Source organism: Tamandua tetradactyla, chromosome 5 (genome assembly GCF_023851605.1).
Source record: "Tamandua tetradactyla isolate mTamTet1 chromosome 5, mTamTet1.pri, whole genome shotgun sequence".
In the NCBI taxonomy this organism is placed as follows: Eukaryota; Metazoa; Chordata; class Mammalia; order Pilosa; family Myrmecophagidae; genus Tamandua; species Tamandua tetradactyla.
Genome location: NC_135331.1, coordinates 109,227,104 through 109,248,123, shown reverse-complemented (window position 1 = coordinate 109,248,123; position 21,020 = coordinate 109,227,104). Strand labels below are relative to the sequence as shown.

At 41.7% G+C, this 21,020-nt stretch overlaps 1 protein-coding gene across 2 annotated transcripts in view; it reads right to left on the bottom strand.

The window, feature by feature from the left end:
* Positions 1-15,766: 15,766 nt before the first annotated feature.
* Positions 15,767-21,020, bottom strand: part of TFAP2B (transcription factor AP-2 beta) — a 29,261-nt gene continuing 24,007 nt past the window's right edge. For both annotated transcript variants that reach the window (XM_077162049.1, XM_077162048.1), the window contains one exon: positions 15,767-20,327. In XM_077162049.1, coding sequence (XP_077018164.1) covers positions 20,027-20,327 — 301 coding nt within the window. In that variant the 3' untranslated portion in view covers positions 15,767-20,026. The remainder of the gene's footprint in view (positions 20,328-21,020) is intronic.

The following is a 21,020-nucleotide window of genomic DNA, read 5'->3' as shown; positions in this document are numbered from 1 at the left end:
TCAAAGCCCTTAATATGTTAATATATATTGTAATTCTCTGAGAGGAATATCCTATTAATAGTTTCAGGCCATAGAGATCTTTTTCCATTGAGAATTTAGGAGACTCAGTTTCTTCAAAACATTATTTGTTAATGACAAATTCATTAAATCCAAAAGGAATGTTCCCACTTCAACTGAAGTGAAGTTCTGGTTTAGAGTGTGTGGGGATGGGGGGGGGGGGGCAGGGGATAAGAAATTTTGACCCAAATCTAACATATTTTGTTAGGTAAGCATCCTCAAAGGAAACCAGAAAACTCCCTCTAGGATTACTCACTACCCAAGAATAAAATTATCTGATTTCTAGACTAATATCCCTGAAAGGGCAATGACATGAAAATTTTCTCAGCATTATTTGGGTGTAAATATGCATCAACCAGGCCTCAAGATAAGACGAAATTTTTCTCTGCAACCAACCCACACATTAACAAGAAATGGATGAGCTCTAGTTTGGTAAGTTTGTTTTTCTTTATATTTGAGCAGTGGATTTGGAACTGTAGTGTACCTTAGATCCCCCAAGTTCTTAATTAATGAGATTCATATGCTCCAGCCAAGAACTGAGTCTGTAAGGCCCAGGAATCTGCATTTTTAACAATGGCACCCAGATGATTCTGATGCAGACCTTTGGCAGCCCACTGAGAAAGGTATTCTGCAGGTTCATCTTAGCTACCACCAAGGCTAGGGGAAATGTAACATGTAAAGGCCATTTGTTTTCCTGCCCTTGGCTTTATATAAAACCTTAATCAATTCGGCTCATATTCTCCTTTCATGCACAAAACACAAAATAGGGAGTCCTATTCTTTTTCATTTCATAAATGAAAAAATTCAACTTTCAAGTAAACATTTATAGAGCTACAATTGAACACTATTTCATCTATTAATTCAATTAACCATCACAGCAATCATAGAAGGCAAGTGCTGAAATCATCATTTTATAAATGAACAGACTGAGATGCAGTCCCTTAAAGCCACAAATAGCTAGTAATTAGATTCGAAGTCAGGGCATGTGTCTCTAATTACCTAGTGTTTCTTACTTCAAAATTCATGCATTTGCCCTCTTCTTCTTGAATACTGTGACACATGCATAAACCTGTTTGGCATGTTAGGACTTTGTTTTTATGATTGTCTACAGCAAGAAGATCATCCTTTGTTGGAAGTAAGAATCACCTCTGCCAAATGGGTACATGACAGACTAGCTGACATGCTTTGTAGAGACACAAAGATGATACCCAAGGAAACAAACATGTAAGAAAAAAAGAGGTGGCCAGATGAAAGAAAAGAGGGGATGGGAGGGAAGAAGAGGGGAGGAATAGAAAAGGAGAGGAGGAAATGGAAGGGAAAGAAAGGTCAACTTTGCTTTGATGTTACATTAATTTTTTTTCTCATCAACTTAAACCAGCCTAAGAAATGGCATCTTATTTCCCAATCAGATCCTACATTCCTCTGCATATAGAAGGCTATGTCTCTTTGCCATTTATATGCTCCACAGTAGCTAGTGTGTTACCCTATATATAGTAGACTTTATTAACTATGTTGAAATTAATTGAATTATTTGGTTAGGCTTATAAAAATATTCATCAACAAGATGAAAGCTTTCTGAATCTTTCTTTAGGGTTTGAAATTTCCCTTTTGTTTAGGAAAACCATTGCACTTTAAACTCATCATTTGACTATGTATCTGAGATGTATACCTTTGAGAGATGTCAGAAAGGCCACTTCAGAGCAGATTTAGCCTTACTACATACATCACATTCACTAAGACAACTGTATGAATACGCTGTTTGCCATGCAGTTGTATGGATAGTAACCAGTGTGGTAAATACTTATTTCAGTAAAAATATATCCTGAGTTTCCAATGACTTCCTTCTGTCATTTTTAGTTCAGTAGCATCTCCATTCCATTATCCAAGATACAAAAAATATTTTGTTATGAATCCTTCCCCTATCTCCAAACAGAAAATGACCTGAATTCATCACTTATATTTTGATTGAAAATCATTCATACTAATGCACTGTTTTAACTATAGGTTTGTGTTTTAAAACCTTTAATCTGTAATAGCAAATTGAAAAACCTTGCCTCATGAAATTTCTGGCATCAAGAATCAGATAAAGGAGATATTTAGGAGGAAAGAAGCCTTTCCTTTCTTGGAATCTTATCACATGTCTTGCTGACTCTAGTTTAAACTAAAAGTTAATAGGGTCCTAAATCAGGGCCCTAATTTAGGCTCCATTATGTAATATTTTAGGATCCCGAATGTGCAGAAAGAACAGTGGTATTACTAACCATCCATTTGCTTACTCCTTAATCCATTCTTTCCTTTATTCCTTCTCTCTGTCCTTCTATATTGCTTTCCTTTCTATTCCTGCTTTCTATTCATTCTTTATTTCTTTACACAAACATTTAACCTGCTTTTTGCCTTTCTGTGCTTCTACATCCTAATGCTTAGATGCCAGAATGCAGAACTCTTTCTTAAAAAGGAGTGCTCTTCTGGTGGGCCATGGTGGCTCAGCAGGAGAGCTCTTGGCTGCCATGCCAGAGACCTGGGGTTCGATTCCCAGTGCCTGCCCAAAAGAAAAAAATAAAAGGAGGGTTTTTTTCTCCTATACTACCAACACTGACCTGACACACACACACGTCATTTTAAAAATCATCTCATTCATTCTTTCCTTATCCACCTAACTTATTGTAGTCAAGTTGAAAACTGTGCATTTTCTAATGTAAATTATTCGACTCTTTAATGCCTGCTTGCATATTAGAAGATTTCCAGAGGGTCAGTTGAAAAATCTCAATTTCTGTTCCCTGGACAAGACTATTAACTTTCCCCACTCTCTCTTTATTCAATGAATGTTATGGGGGCCATAATATTCCAGAGTTCTTGTTGTGGAGGATTATGTGAAACAGGACATGTAAAGGGAACCTATAAACTTAAGAAGCCAAACAAACATAAACTATTGCTTTCATAATACCTTACTAAAAAGATTTGGCTCCACATAAGGCCCAAACCTAATATGCTTGTATATGCATTGGTTCTGAAGATACCAATTAGAAGAAAACAATACAGGGTCTCAACTGAAATGATAAAATTTCAAGATACTGAACGCATACTGGATTTCTTCTATGTATTTCCTGGGAGCCCTTCATCTGAAAGTGGAGATTTGGTTGGTTCATGATCTTTTTAAAAAAAGAAGGAAATGGAGAAGAGTAGCCATAATATATGTTTTGTGCATCTTGTCTTTCCAGCAGTTGTGACTAATGCTGCTTATACAGTATTCCTGATGGTCCAGTATGTGTCTTTTGATTATTGTTAAGTGTTAAGTTGCTTGTTTTTCTTTCCTAAACAAAGAGTCCAAATGCATTGCCTGGGCTTTGCTTTCTTTAATGCCACTATTGTGCAGGGATTCACTCAGTAAGCTAGGGAAATAGCATGTGGATACTGAATACAAAGAGGCAGCAGGTTCCACACGCAGGCCCCAAAAGACAAGGCTGTCCCCACACCCTGCATGGGATGGACTGAAACTGTATTTTGTCCAAAAAAAAAAAAAAAAAAGCCTGACCTGCGGGTCCTTAGAAGAGAAGAATATTTCCCATGGAGGTGACATTTGGATTCTCTTCTTGCTTCTGCTACTACCGTTGTTTCACCACCTTTTTCTATATTCCCATTTCTTTGTTACAACTGTCAAAATTCAAGTTTGGAAATAACATTTCATCCTGCCCTCTTGCATTAAATAGTTCTATGATTTCTCAAACGGATATAGTCATCTTATTTTAAAGGGGTTTAAAGGCCCCAACCATTTCTTCCAGAAATTTTAATAAGCATATAGAAATAGCCAGCTGGCTAATCCTGGCCATATCCCTCCTCCCTGTTCATTTTATAGAAAGATCCTGTGGTCAGGAAATATAAAGCTTTCAACACATTGACCACAGCTAGGATTATAGGCTCATATGGTAGAGCTTTTTCCCACTGTCTTTTTCTGGGTGTTGGCAATATCCAGCAATCCTCTCAATGGTGTTGAAGTCACCTTCACCCTTCACTCACCAGGGAGAACTTTGAGACTGACTGCACTAATGAGGGAGTCTGGAATTGAGACATTACACATAAATCCATCAGTGTGATTAAACTTAGCATGCATACTGTGTGTGCTGGGTAATTTCAAAGAGTCTGGCTATTAAATGGCTTCATATTTTTATACCTTTTGGCAACCTCATAAAAGGACTCAAGGAAACAGAAATTTTCCTCCACTGCTACAGATGGACTAAGGCAAATCTATGCTTAAGAAGCTATAAAATAATTTGAAACCTCTAGGTAGGTTTATTGATAAATCAAGTTGGTAGCTCTACAGAATATTTTTAAATGTATAAAATATTTATTAATAGGGCTATATGTATATATAAAGGTTGATATATAGTTGCAAAACCTATTAAGTTGCAAATAAACTGAACTCTCATTAATTCAGACTCCCTTAAATCAGAATTTCTGATCTACCAAAGGTCTGGCTGAGCAAAAGTTTGCCTTTACCATATCAATGGAGAAATGACCTCCTGAACAAACTGCCAGTGTAAATAAAGATTACAAGGAGAGTATATAAACTGTTTAAGAGAATAAAGTGTTTTTAGTATCCTCAAGCACTTAAGGAGAACCATTTACAAAAGAATAATTAAGAATATAATTACAAAGCATTCTTAAGTATTAATCTGAGTAAGCACACTGAGGACATCCAAAAAGAATCTTTAATTATTTCAAGTACATTCCTTCTATATACTTTAAAGAGGTAAAATTCTATCCTTTTTTTAATAGTCTACAGTTCAGATTTCTCAAAACTGTATGCACTTTTTTGTCCAGTTGATGTAAATTAGTGTTGTCATATAAGGCTACAAATCCACTAATATGTTAGTGTTAAGGTTTTGTGTTTTTTTTATGGGGGGAGTGCAGTTTTTCAAGTATTTTAACACAACTTAGTATTTTTGTGTGTTTGTGTGATGTTTATGGATGCATACTGACATTCATCATCACTCATGGCAGTATGGACAGAGGATTGAACTTACCAGCCCTGCCGTTTTCCAGCTAGGTGAGCTTGGGTCTCAACCTAAGCCAGGGTTTACTCCCCTATAAAATCAAGAGATGTGCCTTTATACCCATTTTATATAATCTCAAACTTGTTGCAAGGATCAAATTAAATTGTATTATTTAAATTAACCAAAATACTTCATAAAGTGAAGTGCAAATGTAGTTATAATTACTTTCTCTATCTAATGAATACATATCTTTGATTTAGGATGAAAATCTTACAAGTATGCAGGATTTAGAAAACAATGGATGGGCCAATCCATGGGTAGGATAAAATAGTCCAAACCTGCAACCAGTTTCATCTGCTTTGAATACAGCCAGGACCTAGAGAAGTGACTGGCACATAGAATGCACTCAATAATTAGTTGTTATACTATGATGCTTGGTGAACTATCAGGTAACCCTATATAGATTAATAAATGCAGTAACATCACACTTGCGTCAGAGACAAAAGGTGGTAAATTTCATGAAGTAAGGGAGCAGGTCTGTTTGTTTACTGATTTATCCCCAGATCCTAGAATCAGTAATTGCTCAGTAAGAATCTGTTGAATGAATGAACAACTACCACATGCCATTTTCTATCTAAATTGACTAAGTCATGGTCTTTACATATAAAGTTTATAATATGAGGTGGCTAGAGAGACAGATATTTATACAACTACAGGACAGTGGAGTAAGTGCCATACTATGAATGAAACTCTCTAAGCAACATATAGCAGTGGTTTCCAATCCCAACTGCATATTAAAATCACCTGAGGTTGTTTTGAATACCTACAAGGGCTGCAGATCAAATAAATCAGAGGATGAAGGTTGGATAAGTGTTTTTTAAACTCTCCCTAGGTAATTCTAATATATAGCCAGGGTTGAGAACCATGGCAGTGAGCTTTAAAAGAGTAATTATAACACAGGGTAAAGGAGTTAATAAAGAAAGTTTCCTCGGATAAGGTGATCTTTATCCTGGACCTGTTTTTCCCGGTATATGATACACTGAGCCAGAAAAATGATAGGCTTGCTCCTCTGTCCAAATTTCCAAGAGAAATTCTCTTTCCCCAGGGACTGTGAAGACCAGCTCCTCCTACCCACTGTTCTTTCAGCCCCTTTGAAGTGCTTCTAAATCCCAAAGACTTAAATGTCATCAGAAAGTCTTAAGAGTTCTAAGTCACACATCACAATATCTTAATCAGGAGCAAGACTGGATCAAAAGGGAGAATCAGGGACATTGTGATTCCTAAGTTCATGCAATACCCAATATTGTCTAGTTTTCCTCACTTTGGCAGTTCCTCACATGTGGTAATACCCAATAGCATGTGGTTAACTGATTTAATGGGGGCTGGCAGGATCCGAGAGGTCAAGGTATTATCTTTATTGGTCATAAGTTTCAATCATGATCAGTTTTTGTTATGCTAACTCAAAACACACCTTTATTTATAATAATAAGAAAGCACCCTGATCTATCTTACTGGAAGGGAAAACATCGGGTTCTTTATCTTATTATCCTGAGCTTCCAATTCTAGCCTAGTAAATTAAAGGAATGGATGAACAAACAAGTTTCACACTCTTCTTACAAATTATCAAAAGAGTATCCATTGTAAGAAATCTGTTTAAAAAGTACAGTACTTCAACCCTGTAGGATCTGAATTTTTTCAAGCCCTTTTCCTTCAAAATTACTAAAAGATACAGAGGCGGGGAAATGGCAGTAATTTCTAGAAGAAAACCCCAAGCACTCTTGTAGAGAAAAAAACACCTGGAAACCAAAGTTCTAATTGCACTTCTGCCAGGAGCTAGGTGTCTGACTGTGGACAAGTCATTACCTAAGCATCTGTAAAATAAGGTGTTTATGCTTATGGTGTTAAAGAGCCCTTTCTGAAGTATTTGCAAGGTCCCCTTAAGACACTGGGGAGAAAGGAGGAAGTGTTCAACCTCCCCATTTGGAGAATTTCTGATATTCTCCCAAGCAGTGGAGACAACCAAGTCAACAGGCCAAGACCTCGATCTTGGGGTTTGCCCCTGTGGGACTTATTCCTGCAAAGGATAGGCTAGGCCTACTTAAAATTGGGCCTAAGGGTCACCCCCAGAGAACCTCTTTTGTTGCATAGATGTGGTCTCTCTTTCTTAAGCCAACTCTACAGGTAAACTCACTGTCCTCTCCCCTACATGGAACATAACTCCCAGGGGTATAAATCTCCCTGGCAGCATGGGACAGAAACCCAGGAATGAGCCAGGCCCCAGTATCAAGGGATTGAGAGAGTCTTCTTGACCAAAAGGGAGAAGAGAGAAATGAGAAAATATAAAGTTTCAGTAGCTGAGAGATTTCAGAGTTGAGAGGTTATCCTGGAGGTTATTCTTATGCATTATATAGATATCCCTTTTTTGATTATGGGACATTAGAGTGGCTAGAGGGAAGTACCTGCAACTGTTGTGCAGTGTTCCAGTAGCCTTGATTCTTGAGAACAATTGTTTAACAATATGGCTTTTACAATGTGACTGTGTGATTGTGAAAACCTTGGGTTTGATGCTCCTCTTATCTAGGGTATGGACAGATGAGTAAAAAATATGGATGGAGAATAAACAGATAATAGGGGAGACAAAGGCTAAAAATAAATTGGGTACATGCAAATATTAGTTGTCAATGAGAGGGAGGGACTAGGGGCTGGGTATCTATGAGTTTTTCTTATTTCTTTTTATTTCATTTTCTGGAGTGATGCAAATGTTCTGAAAAATTATCATGGTGATGAATGCACAACTGTGTGATATTGTGAGGCACTGATTGTAAACCATGTATGGAATGTTTATATGTTAAGGTTTATCAATAAAAATATTTTTAAAAGAGCCCTTTCCATGCTAACATTCTATTCTAAATTCAGCATATTAACTATAGTTTCCAAATACATCCAAAGCAAGCAAGAGATATCCTGAAGTAAGAAAAAGGCAAATTCCCCTCTGATGCTTTCAACTTTTGTTTATAGATGCCAACATTCAAAATCACTTAAAGTCTGATCCTACCCCCACCTCTTTTGGAAAAGGCCTTTTACCCTTTTACTTGTCACTCTAGGTATCTTAGCACTAAAACAGTACTACCCCAAATAAGTTATGAAGACTCCTGGAAGATGATATATAAAAGTTATATATATATATATATATATAAAACTTTTGATCAATGTGCACAGGCCATATGGATTTTATTGGTACCTAAGAATTTAGTTATCTTAATTAAAAAACCACAACTCGTGCTCTATTTCTTTGCCTAAGTAACAGTATGTGTGGATAAAACAAAAGGTCTACAAGGCAGTAGAAAGTAACATACAAATGGTACTATTATCATTACTGTTTTAGGCCCCATAAGAATTATTCAAGAACTGTAAACCAATGGATAAAAAAGACACCTGAGTAAAATGACAGGACAGGTCTGTCCTAAACACAATCATGCTTTCAGACCTACCACCATTGGGTCCAAAAAACTATTCAATTCAACTATGTACTTTCAGACCTACCTAGAGCCTAAGAGAATTCATAACCACTATTGCCTGTATAAATGCAGAGAAAGTGCTTCTGTGAGAGTATAAGCTCCCTCCTTCATTGCTATATATTTCATCAGTCCTTCTCTTAGATTAACGAGCGACACCACAGATATCAGGTATTGCCTACAAGACCCCTAAAACCTTGACTATCTGCCCTGTGTGGCCAGGTGCTTATGGACTCAAATTCCTTCAAGATAAAAGAGGAACATAGGATGCATTTGATCAGCATCATGAATTATATTATTAAACCAACCCAGGGTATGGATGATGGCAAGTCCAAAGAAGAATTAAAATCACCCAAATCCTCCCTATAGCTGAGAGCTGAGAAGGGCCACAAAGGACCTAACTGATTATAAGGTTAGGAATTACATTTTCAAGTTCCCATCTGGAGGCATGTTTGTTTCTGGCTGTGTAAGTTTGCTCCTGAGTTCTTCAATGGCTTGTTTTGAAAGGGTGCGACTGACTGAAACAAATGCCTGTTTTACGGACTTAAAAAAAAAAAAAACATTGAAAACAATGACGGGATATAAATGTCTGTGCCCACAGCCAAGATAAAAAATGCAAAGTCTGGGCCACCTTGCCTTTAATTTTCTAACTGCTGTTTTGTAAGGCTGTGTCATGCTTCTCAGTTCAAACACGCTTTGGCTCTTTATTATTCATGGACCTTTTTCTCAGTCAGTGGTGTTGAATAATAAAACAGCCCAGGATCAAATGGGCCAATTCTCCACGCCTGACACCAACTGCTACTGTTCGCTGGGCTCTGCCAAGCGTTGCCTCTGATAATGAGTGGGATTTGGTTAAACAGTAAATTAATGAATAATGAAATATCCAGGTTGATCAGTTAGAGAGCACGCTTGCTTTGCCCTGGGCTAAACGCTTGGGGCAGAAATTACTCTCAAATGGCACTTGCCTGGCTGCTGGTCTGGATAACTATTTTACAGCCTATTGCTTGACAGAATGCTTGGGAGGGGGGGAATCAGTGGGGGAGAGGCAAAGAAGAAGGACAGAGTTATTAACAGCACACACACACAAAAAGGGAGAGAGGAAGAATAACCTAGTTATCACCTTGTAGGTTTCTAAACTGCATGTGTAAGAACAAAGTCACAAATATGATCTGGGGAAGTCAGAGTTCCAAAATTCCCAACACATGTTTAACATCAAGGAGAAATGATGAATGAAAACAGTCTTCTGTGTGTGCCTGTGCACATATGTAATGTAAATGTAGAACAATTCAACTACAAACTCATGTTTCTGTATACACGTTAGAGTGATGACATGCAGGGAAGCCATCTAGTTGACAAGGAAAACTACCCTCACTTCAAGGTTGGTGATTCTTAGACACACCCCCTTCTACAGATTTTAGAACATTAAAAATCAGAGGGCTTTTTCCAAATGACCTCCATTAGGAAGAAAAAGTTACACTGCAGCTGAGGATGTGTGTTGTGTGTGTGTGTGCACGCAGTCACTTTTCAATTTTAACTTCATGCAAGAATTTTTAATTGTTATATAGTTTCACATATGCATTTATAATAGGTTTGCTCTTTCAAGATCAGATGTACATCCTTTCCAAGAAACAAGCTTTGGAGCATCCAAAACCCACAGCAGAGAACCATAGGACAATATTTACTAAGAAAACGCATTATTTCACTTGTGACATTTGTTTTGGAGATAATCTTCTCTTATCCGGTTATCTCCGGAATATCTATTCTTTCAGATCTTTGACCTTTTCAACTGTGCTCAAGGTTGGTGGACTTACAGTTTTACATATTGAAGCCTGAAAAGTTTTCAACAAACTGATGAACATCTGGTGGTTATTTGTGTTTTGTCAAGTTGTTTGGGTTGTATTCACTTTTAGTTTGTTTTTAGGTAGAAGAGGAAAAAAATGTCTTTACAAAATTAGTGGGAGAATGAGAATGTATTTAGGAACCTGATTGAACAACCCTCACAGCTGAAAACAAACAAGTCTAGAGTGAAGTGGACATTACCTTCTTTTTCTGGTTTAGAGGTGACAGATGATAGGATTGTAAAAAAAAAAAATTGCCCAAAGACTAATAAAGATAAGAAGGAATGGAGCTATATGAATTACTCTAGCATCAGTGTAATATAATTACAGCACCCCATTCCTTAGGCCCAGTAACTAGTATTCCCCTTGTTTCATCCTACCAAGCAGTGCTATGAACAAAAAAGATCTAACCTCTCCACTGGCACCCAACCCTCCCCCCAAAGAAAAAAAATAAAAATCCTCTAATTGTCTTTATTACTTTTCAGACATTGACCACCAAACACAGATGTTCACTGTAGGGAATTAAAGGCAGGGTAAAAGGTCACAGGGGCCCGGATCAACTTGATCCTTCTTTGGATTATTTGGCCCCATTGTCTTGCGTGGCCCTATCCTTGAAGAAGAAAAGAATATTTTGATTGAACATAAATGTGAGCGAGTCACTCAGTGAGTCCATCTTGTTGTTAGGGCTCATGCTCCCCCACTCTAAAAAGAGCAAAAGGGAGTATCTGTGAAACTCAAAAGAGAAAGTTCATGCTTCTGCCTCAAATCTTGTTAGTTTCATATCTGTAGGAATCTTTGAACAAAAGAAACCTATCTTGAAAGCAAAAACTCTGAAATGAAATAAATAAATCTTTCTTCAACACATGAGACTCATAGCAAGGAAAATTCACATGGGTAAACACTGATTTGGGTGGTTGTTTTTCTTTAGTCTAGGTATTAGTCTAGGTATCCCATACTGTGATAGAGTGGGTTGTGTGAGTGTGCACGTAAGGAGCCCTGACTCCAAATTCAAAAGAGATATCTCAGCTTCCTCACCTTGTGGACTCATTTATCAGGGAGGATAACATATACAAAATTCATCCTGGTCCCGGACTTGTATTTTGATCCGGAATTTAATGCTGGTGTTTTTTGGTGAGGGCTACCTAACGGAATGTTTAAGTTTGTTGGGTTTTTATATTTGTTTTATTTGTATTAACTGGATTTCCCCAACTATTCTGTACAACCTCTCCTCTCCCCTTTCCAAGCCTAGAACCAATGGGCAACAGGTTGGCAGGAAAATCCAGCGCTAGGTAGAAGCTACAGCTCTATTTCCTTAGAAATACGGATCTTTGCCCAAGAACAGCCACGGACCTTTCCACGTCATCAGGTAATTCCATTCTTAGCCCTTACCAGGAGCTATCTGGCCTCTAATCACGCGTCTGGACTCCCCTCCCCGATCCAGGCTCAGAAAGCCGACCGTTCCCATTATGAGGGCTAGAACTCATTTGCGCAACTCGATCCCCCACTGCAGTCTACCTAGCAGAGCCATCAGATTTGGAGCCGAATTTATGGTTCGGAAGAAGACCTGCATGCCCAGCCCAGTCCCAGTCCCAGAGAATCTTATTTTCACCCCTTCCCACTGCTCATGTGCCGGTTTCTTTTCCCTTTTCTCCAGCCATTTGATAAATGTCTGCAAACTCAGGTCAATATTCCACGCACATATACCCTGGCCATGCCCTTCTCCCAGTTACGAAAACGGCCCGGTGAACAGCGTCGGCTAATGACATCTGACAGTCACGTCTTTGAAACGCTTGCTAATATCTCCGCCAAAGAGCACGTTCGGGACGTTAACTGGTAGATTCACAGATGACTGCGGACCTGCCCTTCGTACGGCCTGGGCAAGTCACGCTTTGCTAAGTCCATTAGCCATTATGCTCCCTTAAAAAAAATAAGTAGCATTTTCTTAATGCAGAAACCTCTCCCGGCAGCAAGTGTGACCCCTACTTGGGCCTGGACACCTCTCGCCTGAGTCAGCTCCAGAAAGCTGCAGCATTTCAGGAAGAAGAAGCTTCTTCTTTCTTCTGGTGGGAAGGAACCAATGTTTCGAACAAGTGGGCGCAAAATCGCCGCCTGAACTTACGCCTGTGACTAGCGTAGAACGTGCTGGACTTGTGTGTCAAAACTGCCCCCTCAATCTGAGCATAAGCAGTTTGCAGAACAAATAAATCAGCAAATAAAAGGTTGCCCACGATGAGGCTGAGGCCGTTTGCAAACAGAGCCTGGATCCCGAGAGCGCTCACCAGAAAAAGCCTCCCGCGCTCGCCGCGCTCCAGGCAATCGCAGGGACTGGGGATTCGCCCAGGGGCGCAGCGGCGCGCGTGTGGGTTTGTGTGCGCATGCGTGGACGTCCGCGTGCACGCGCCCCTCTTTACACCCTGCCCTACCACGTACAGAGCGCTCCCAGGCTCGGGCAGCCGGTATTCTGTGCCTGGGTTCGGCGCAGGCCGGGACGGCGCAGATACAGTATGTGCGCGCGGGAGTGTGCCTGGGGTCTGAGTATCGCTGAGCTCACGCAGTCTACAGATTGCTGTCGGCGGCTGCGTTCTAGAAACCTGGAGGAAAGGCGGTGGGAATGCGGGAATCTGTGAACTGGGGGAGGGGGAAAGAGGGACCCAAGCCAAGAAAAGTGGACCCATGGAGACGTGTGCCGGCCCTCATCCTATCCTAAGGAAGCCGGCGGGGTTATTTATGAGGCCTGATTTAAAAGTAGTGGCTGCCAGGGAAGTGAAAAAAGAGTTCACCCCAAGCTATGAGGGAAGCTACAGTGGCAAGAATGCTGTTTATGACGGTATAAATCAACGTGGAGCTTGTGATGGGAAATATGGAGAGTGCGAGTTTGGGAAAGAAACAAGGAAGCAAAATCAAAAAGGAAAAATGTGTTTTTACCCTCCCTTTTCCACCCACACCCTTCGCGCCCGCGCAGTTCCTTCTTTCCCCCGGGAGGACGCGCTTCCAGAGCGGAGGAAGGGGAAGGGGGAGCACACGCAGGTCGGGTCTGCTTGGGTCTTCCCCAAGTTTAAACGAGGCTCGTTAGAGGGCGAGGGAATACATGTAAATAAACAACTTGGAAGATTTATGGGAAGGAGTTCAATTTTATAGGACTGTATTTATAGAGCCAGCGCTGACTCACTTATAAATAGATTAATGGGAAGCTAAAATTAATGGACTTGTGAGCTGCACGTTTAATTTCTGAGGCTTCATCGTGACAGACAACCGCCGTCGAAGTCCAAGCGTGGAAGGCAGCGTGCACCAGGCACATCCCACAAGGCCAGCATCTCTCTAGTGGCTTCAAGCTCTTAGGCCCGGGCTCCCTGAGGAGAGACCACACGGGGCTATTATTTGGAAATGAAGATAAAGAATGTGGCCTCACTTAAAAAAAAAAAAAAAAAAGTGTCGGTCTTCTCTTGGCATTATTTTTAATCAAGGCCCTTAACTTGCTAATTCGGGCCCGCAGGCCGATTTCTGAGGCCCTGTAAACCGTGCTCCTGGTCTGACAGCCTCCTGGCAGGTTCTGCAGCACCACCTCCTCCACGGTGACCTAGAGGCGCTATGCTGGGGCAGTGGTCAGAGTCAATGTCTTAGCGGTTCCGGCTGCGGCTATTTTCTTACTCCCTCTACAACCGTGTCATACAGTAAAGAGGGCAGGGTGTTGTAACAAGCAGCCCAGGGCCATTTTGTTAGGCCAGTCTGTCTCCAGCTTCCTACCCCATTTCCCTCCCTTTCTGATCTTTCTTCCATGCTGTTTGTCCAGTTTTTTTTCACCTACTCGGACTCCTCAGGAACGGCTTTGGGGCAGGGTGATCGTGATCTGGGAGCTTACTGAGGGGTACAGGTTGCACGTCTGTTTCTCCAGGGCTGGGGCTAACTTGAAGGAAAATCTCCCATGTAATTTCCACATTCCATGGAATGTGGAAATTACCCCCCCCCCACCTCCTTTGTATAATCCCAGCGGTAACCAATCACTCTTCTGCAAAGCAAAAGAAAAGGAAAATGCAGTGTAGCACAACTGAGCCAGAGACTAAGGCATACGCCTTATTTTCTTTCTAGATAAACAGATGAATGTCTTCCAAATTACACTTCATTGGTTTGCTCTGCTTTCTTGCTTTCTCCTCCTTTCTTCCCTCCCCCTCCTGCTCCTCCTCCTCCTCCTTTTTTGGTTTTCCTTTGATTGGGTCATTTATAACCTAGCCATGATTGCCCCTCCCCTTTTTAAAATTGATTGAAGAAGCCAGTATGGGGGTAAACCTCACATAAAGCAGATTCCGTTGTCCTGACTGTCTTTTCTTATGGGAATAAGTCTCCTGGAAAGCAGAAAATGGATATGGTAGTCATATCATTAATTAATTGAGCACCAACTATAAGCTAAACACTCTTGCATGATCTGGGGTTATCAAGATTTAACATTACTAATTCACTTTATACTCAAATACATCTTGCTTTTTCTATATATATAATAAGGCTAGTTAACGTTGACACTGGAAAGGATCTTAGGAAACCCGCATTTTACAGATAAAGACCTGGAGGCCCAAAGAGAATCAGCGACTTGTCCAAACTCTGTGACAACTTGGATGACTTTGCATTCCTGGCCTCGGGGAAGCTACCTAAGCCTTGGGATGAAATACAGATTGAGATATTTGATCACTGCAGCCTATTAGGGCTGGGCTGCTGCTGATTAACCCAAGTGAGACAAGTTCTGGCTTCCAAAGGCAGCCTCTGAGTTCAAGGTAAAAGCCAACCTCCTAAAACATTAAAGAGAAGATAAAGCCTCCTCTCTTTCCTCCTCCTCTGTTTATGGAAGGTCTCCCGCAGATGATGAGTTCAGAGTTGGGTTCCATCCTGGAATGGGCCAGTTAACCCCTCCAGATCCCAAGGTATTCAGTTCTGGATCCCACATCAGCCCCATAGGCATCTCTTACTTCAGGGAACAGAACCCAGAATGCCATCCCACTAACGGTGAGAGGGGAGCATCATCTTCGGCTTGAACTCATAGCCCATCTATAAATTACCTGAAAAGTGAACTCGACGCCTCATTGTCTAAAGGGCAAAATAAACCAAAAGATGCAGGTAACATGAGCTTTTATTGCAAATCTGGCTAGAAATAGAGATGAATGTCAGTTTGGAATTTAAAAAATCGAAAACACCTCCTAGTGAAAAACAAAGTGCCTGTTTTTCTGAGACTCAAAATTTATTATATTTCTGTTCTAATGAAAACATGGCATGTGTTTCCAGTGGGGAAGGAGGTAACTTCTTGGCTATACTTTTTTTTTTTCTATCTGTGAAATAAAACAATAGCCATATTCAAGAAACTGAAGATGAATACACAACAAAAACACAACATTCTTTTTTATTTATGTAAATCAGATCAACACTGGACAATAAACCAATTTCTATCCATTACCATAACAGCTTGTCTATAAAGAACAGAAAAATTCAGATAGGATTCTACCTAGGGTCAAGCGGTGTTTTGTTTTGTTTTTTTTAACCACCCATTCACAGAGGTATAGATTCACAGATAAATAATCCCAAACTACTTGCTCGCCATATTTACACATTCCCATTAAATTAAGCATAAATAAATATGTACAAACTTAACATGAATACCCTCCAGAGCTCTTCTTGTGAAGAGTCAATAGATTGATATTTCTCTCGATTGTGTGGCAAAAACAATGTTAGTGAATTAGAAACCAACCCAAAAGAGGAGTCAATTTTGGCATTTAAAGACAGATACTACTCATTCCACATTTAAAAAAAAGATGATATTTCTTCTTTTCTTTACCCCAATATTGTAGAATACATTGGCACAGGAGGGGAAACATTATTTGGGCTGCTGAGGCAACATCAGATAGTTTAAGGTTATTTTGCTTTCCACATAATGTATCACACATACCGGATATCTGATGTGATGACAAATTCTCTATAAACACTCTAAGTAGGAGCACAAGGCCCATTTAAGTAAGGCTTTTACTGGAGGAATAGTGTGTAGATAAGTTGGGGGTTTCAGGTTTTCCATTTGGCCAGTGCTTTCATAGGATATGAAATAATTGCTTGAGAGAAAGCTCTTTCTTTGGCCAAAGAAAACAAAACAGCCAGGTCTTTGAAAGCCTCTTCCGGTCTTTATGTGGGGATGGAGAAAGCTAAGGATGTGGAAGTCAGAGAAGAAAGAAAATGCAGAGCAGTTACCTTCCCCGTTGGGAAGAGAAGTTAAGGATCCCTTCCACACGGGAATCCTCGCCCAGAACAACCCTTTCTTTGATCCCCTGAGACCCACAATAAATGTTTGAGGAGGCAAGATTGGGCAGAGATCAGTCAGAAGACATTTAGGACATCCCAAGGAATTTCCGAAGTGGAAAGCGTGAGGGTAGCGCTGTCACATCCTGATTCCTTCTTTCTAACTTCAGCTTTTCTGGTTCGGGATTGAGTATTTGTAACAGGGCACGCGATGCGGTTAATATGTCAAAAGAGCGCCGGGGTTGGGGGGTGGGAAGAGATCTGCTACCCACCTGTTTGGCTTGAAAACAAAGCTCAAAAGGTTTTGCCTTAAACGTTTCCCTTGATTTAAAAGGCAAACTCTCGCGTTAATCCTACTGTTTATTGATTTATGGGCCCAAGGAAACCAAATCTTTTAATAACTCAATTATCAGATAAACGTAGTCGGCTTGGCTAACGAAAACGGGGTGGAATGGGAGGGGGCGCTACATGAAAGAAGTGAGGGAGGGCGGGGACATGGGCACTCCTCCACGCCTAGTGGCGCACCGAGAAGCTTTATCTAGGTGGGGTGAGGGAGGCACGCACGAATGAGGGCCAAGGGCGACGAAGGAAGCCTGCATAGCCATGCAAGACAATGTTCATCCCATCACCTGCCTTTAGGAGCCTGAGGGTGGAGAGAGTTTCCGTCCTGGCAGAGATGGGGGAGCTTCCGATACCCTGGACATTTCCAGGCCGCGCTCCGGGAGCAGGCGCCTGGGGTGGCCGCTGGTAGCAAAGGGCCTAGGCAGCTTTGGGACTCCTCCCCTCCTGCAGCCTGCAGGGCGCCGCCCTGTTACCTACTGGAGAATGGGGCTTTCTCGGTAGCGTTAGACCTTAGGGTGAGACCGAGAGCGGGAAGGGCCCGCGCGGCCAGCGGCCCCTCCAGCGGCTGATTCTATGTCCTCAACACGACTGGGCCCGAGTGGCCCACGCGCTCTCAGGACCTGCACAGTTAGCGCAAGGCGCGTCCATCACGCCTCTCGCACGTCACACGCGTGGGGCGCGTTGCCCTGCAAGGAAAGGAGACGATGGTTTTCAGTGTGGTTTCTCCCGGCCTTGTGCCATCAGAATACATCTAACGCAAGAGGCCAGTCCCTCGGACAAAGGTGCAGGCTTCCGAGTTGTGGAGAGATGGGGTGTCTAACCTCTCCATAATGTCCAGTCCCCGGTCTTTGTACACCTCTCCACAAGTCTAGAACCTGTGCCCTGCAAATCCTGAGGCCCCCAAAGGATCTGGGAGGTTGTGGATAGGGTATGGTGTCCCCTTAACTGGAACTTTGACCTGCCTGGTGACCTGAAAAAAGCTACCAACACCCCCCACCCACCCCCATGCGCACACACTCAAAATGTCAAAAATGTCTGCCCATGAACTCAGCAGGTTCCTAAACCCCAATCCCCACCCCCCACCAAGGCCCACTCAAGGTGGCAGATGGGTGGGGTCCAAGTGGGTCCTAACTGTAAATCCTGCAGAACAACACCTGGATCTTTATCTTCAAGGAACTTTGCAAAGGTTCTAAAGTCCTCACAGTCTACTTTCTTGAAAGAGTTGCCCCTCAATTTATAGACACCTATCTCACCCAACACAGCCCCTACCCCTGGGGATTTTTCATTGCTTTTGAGTGGCAGAGGAATGGGCTCCAGATTTTGTTTCATGGTAATGCCCAAATGGAGCTGGAGAAAGGAGTTGGGCTGCCAGAAGTGAGAGATATTAAATGCATGAAACTACCCACTGGGAATAGCCCCAGTGTATCCAGACGGGAAAATCCAAAGCCGAAATACATCTCCTTTCACTTTGCATTATTTTATCATTATATGCCAAAACAAGTGCATGCCTGGGAAGGAAAAATGCCTCATTCATAAAGCATCTTGTAAGAAAGCAATTATTGCAGAAACAAGGGCGCTTGCGCCACCTCCTCCCCACTCCACTCCCAAAGCTGCTTCTTTCCCGTTAAAACAGCACTCACCAAAGAGCCCGGGGAAACAGAATCCATTTTAAAGGCAGGACAATATTTGTTAGGATATTTGGCTCCAAGAATCCTTATTCTTTTTCCCCAAAATTCATATGGGAGGCCCCACTCCCCACCCAGAATTCAAGTGTTGAGGTATCTGTTAGCAACCAGATTCAAAGCTGCTTGCATCTCATATTGGCCACTTTCTAAATTATTCCCTTTGAGCTTCTTTAAAGAAGTGTACCTGCAGAATTCTGACACACAGGCTTTGATTAAAAAGGGATCAGAATTTTTTTTCTCTGTACCTTATGGATTGTGTAGGAAGCCCAAGTCCTCTTTGAAGAAGCTCATAAACCATGCGGGCAAAGCTTTGGAAAACAGAAGAGAATGAAATGGTACATACCCCTCCGAAGGAATTACATACTAATCAACGTATTCATATTTTGTGGTTTTTTTTTTTTTTACTATAGTTCTTAAAATGGTAGATGACACAAATATTATAACAAAGCAAGGTTCTCTGTATGGAGACGCTGGCAAGGCTGGGAACTAGTAACATTTCTGAAAGGAACTGATGATGAGTCTGAATCAACTTATTGGTCCAGATTTTCCTCAGCCGCGGAAGCCTCTGCTTGGCCGGCACCAAAAGCTGAAGCCACTGCCTGCATCTCAGAGGGCCCACTGCCTGCCCACCCTCACCATTCCTAATTACTCAAACAGCCAGGAAGCTGGGCACCGGTGAGTTAAGAATGCTGAGCTGGCAGGGGTGGGGGTACCCAGGGGACTGAAATACAATGCAAAATGGTCTAACCCACACTCATTTCATCCCACAAGACTGCCATAACAGCATGAGAAAGGGAGGGGAAGTAGAAAAAAAGGTGTCTGGGTGAGGGATAAGGTGGGGTGGGGGAGGGGGGCTGCGAGAAAGTCTTCTAAAAAAATATTAAAAATTAAAAAGTTCGTGCGTCTCAGTCAACCAACTCTCAAAGCACTGACACCAACAATGTTTCTCCGATTTTCTTCCAATAAGTTAGGTTTTTTTTCATGTTTAGTCTTATGTTTATTTTCCAGAGGGGGGGGGAATCATGGTTTTCTTTTATTATCAGTATTACTAAGCTCTAAAGAACCGAAGTGGAAAATCCAGGTGGTTGTCTCCAAGTGTATCTTGAAATAGACACTGAGAAAGATACTGCTGCTCCGTTGTACGCCTCAGGTTTGTTTGTTTTTTAAGTTATTTAGCTTCCTTTTTTTTTAATTTTGTTTGCATGTGTATTCTAACTAATATAATTCTTCCAAAGCCAATCCAATATTTTAAAGCTAAAATTAAAATTTTTTTCTGTTTTCTTTTTTGTATTTAAAACATTTTTCCTTCTTTTTTTTTTTATTTAATTTTTTCATTTCCTGTGTTTCTCCTCCTTGTCGCCAGTTTTACTACCTGGGCCTTCCCCAGACGTGTGCCTGTTAGTGGTGGTGTTGTTCAAGAACATCTTGTCCATGCCTTTGAGCGCCTCGGTGAGATAGTTCTGCAGGGCCGTGAGCGCGGCACAAATGGCTGGGGCGCCGAAGCCGTGCGTGATGAGGCTGAAGTGCGTGAGGCAGCTCTGGATGCCCGGCTCCAGGATGGGGCTGGGCCGGCTGTTGCCGATCGGTGTCCGGTCCTGCGCCAGCAGATCCGTAAATTCTTTACAAAGTTGCCTGCAAAGGAGCAGGGGAGTACAGAAAATCACCCTCAGTGTCGCTGTCATTGGCATTAGAAAGGAGACGCTCACACAAGCCCAAAGAGGCGCCCAGTCATCCAAGAGCCGAGGCTAATGTGGGCGATTCCGCTCTGTTTCCTTTCCCAGCCTTCTCCCTTCCCGAGCAGCTGGGACTGGAAGAAAGGGGGAGGGGGGTAATGCACTCCTTCCCACCCAAAGCCTTTCCTCCCCCTTCCCCTCTTCCCTCCAGTCTTTTCCCCTCCATTCCAGCCGCATAGACTCCGCTTAGGGAAATCTGCCAGGCTTTAATGTTTGACTTTGAATATTTAATATTTTTGTGCCATGAAATTTCTTTTTAAAGTCCCTTTCTCCTCCTCTCCCCTGTCTCTCCATCTTTTGGGTGATCAGATGCAAAAAAATAAAACTAAACCCTGAAAGATTTAGGCCCCTCAGCCACAAGCCTGTCTCTGGCACCGGAGCAGATTGCTGAAGCCTTGCATGGCCCAGGGCAAGCAACTGTTTATTCCAGGAGAGAATGCTGATTCCATTCAAAGCAAAAATCTGTTTACCTGCGGTGTTTGGGAAGGGAGACGCTTTCGTCCTTTTTTTTTTTTTTCTTTCTTTTAAGTGTTGGCTACTGAAAAATCTTTGTACAATAGGATTGTTACCAATATAAAAGGATTCTCACAAT